At 47.0% G+C, this 1,326-nt stretch overlaps 1 protein-coding gene across 1 annotated transcript; it reads left to right on the forward strand.

Moving 5' to 3' along the window:
- Nucleotides 1-117: 117 nt before the first annotated feature.
- LOC112138604 (proline dehydrogenase 1, mitochondrial-like) lies at nt 118-889 on the forward strand. The gene is made up of 2 exons (XM_024261179.2): nt 118-572; nt 648-889. Exons 1-2 carry the CDS (start codon nt 237-239, stop codon nt 858-860), a joined length of 549 nt encoding a protein of 182 aa, XP_024116947.1. The 5' UTR covers nt 118-236; the 3' UTR covers nt 861-889.
- Nucleotides 890-1,326: the final 437 nt, after the last annotated feature.

Raw genomic sequence — 1,326 nt, forward strand, 5'->3', positions numbered from 1 at the left:
TTCTATTTTATTCACGTTTGTAATTTTCCATAAACTAAAGAACACTCTGAGAGTCAGAAGCAGTCTCAACCGGCGCGTGCAGCAACATGTGAAGCCCCGCCCCCCTGTGAGAGAGGATGACAGGCAGCCATTCCAAAGGCGCGCGCGCTCATTACACAACATCACAGCAACCGCCGTCAGAGGGTCCCCTCGTGCGCTATTAAAGGGTCTCCTCCGTCCAAACAGAGCCAGAAACCATGTCGTACTCCACGTTCGTCGCATCCCTCGCGCGGGCAAACTCAAGAAACTTGAGGAACTTCGCCGTTCCACCTGCAAGATGTCGGTCGACGGTCGCATCCCCGAAGCGACAGGAAGAGAAGGAGCAGATGGAGGAGTGCACCGTGGTGGAAGCTCAGCCATTAGAGTTGATCAGCCAGACGAAAAATGTGCCAAACACGCAGGAGAAGAGCATTCACATCGACTTTGATAACACACAGGAAGCCTACAAAAGCAAGAGGAACATCGAGCTGCTCCGGAGCCTGCTGGTCTTCAAGCTGTGCACGTTTGATGTTCTCGTTGAGAGAAACAAGGAGGTGAGTCTAAACTCAGTAGAAACGAACACAACAAGCTACCCCATCCTCAAATTTGTTATGTAACCCCCCCTGCAGCTGATGGAGCTGAGCAAGAAGCTGCTGGGTCAGCGCATGTTCGAGAAGCTCATGAAGATGACCTTCTACGGGCAGTTTGTGGCCGGGGAGGACCACAACGCCATCAAACCCCTGATCCAGAAGAACCAGGCGTTTGGGGTGGGGGCCGTGCTGGACTACAGCGTGGAGGAGGACCTGACCCAGGAGGAGGCTGAGAGAAAGGAAATGGAGTGAGTTCAGGCTTCAAGAACAACCAGGAAATGTCATTTGTGGAGCATGAAAATAACATTTCTATAACTTTTTAAAAATTAAAGTATTGATTTTATTCAAAATTTGCCTTGAAAATACATTTTTTTAGTTAGTTTTGAACAATAATTTCCACATTTATGTTGTGTTATCTTTTTTATGATCAATTTAGGTTGTTTTTCATATAAAATTCACATGACTCATTTTCAATTTCCTCTGAAAATGGCCATAAACCAAACAGCGTTTTCCTGTCAGGTTGCCAAACAGTTTCTAGTTGTTCATTGGTCAATCAGGACAGACCCCTCTCCTCTGATTGGCTTAGCTGGGGACTGGCTTGAGGTGTGCTGGGTACATAGGCTGGGTATGAGTAATCATGGTGCATGTTTATGAAAACCTACTTTCTCATATGCAGCTGGATACTTGCACCACTCATGTGAGGCCTCAATAAATAAAT

The sequence above is a fragment of the Oryzias melastigma genome, unplaced genomic scaffold (genome assembly GCF_002922805.2).
Source record: "Oryzias melastigma strain HK-1 unplaced genomic scaffold, ASM292280v2 sc06410, whole genome shotgun sequence".
Classification (NCBI taxonomy): Eukaryota; Metazoa; Chordata; class Actinopteri; order Beloniformes; family Adrianichthyidae; genus Oryzias; species Oryzias melastigma.

What these genes read in the sequence shown, in the direction of transcription:
- LOC112138604 (XM_024261179.2), top strand. Translation starts at nt 237, where the DNA reads ATGTCGTACTCCACGTTCGTCGCATCCCTCGCGCGGGCAAACTCAAGA. An exon ending in TCGTTGAGAGAAACAAGGAG is followed by an intron (nt 573 to 647) that starts GTGAGTCTAAAC and finishes CCCCCCCTGCAG; the next exon opens with CTGATGGAGCTGAGCAAGAA.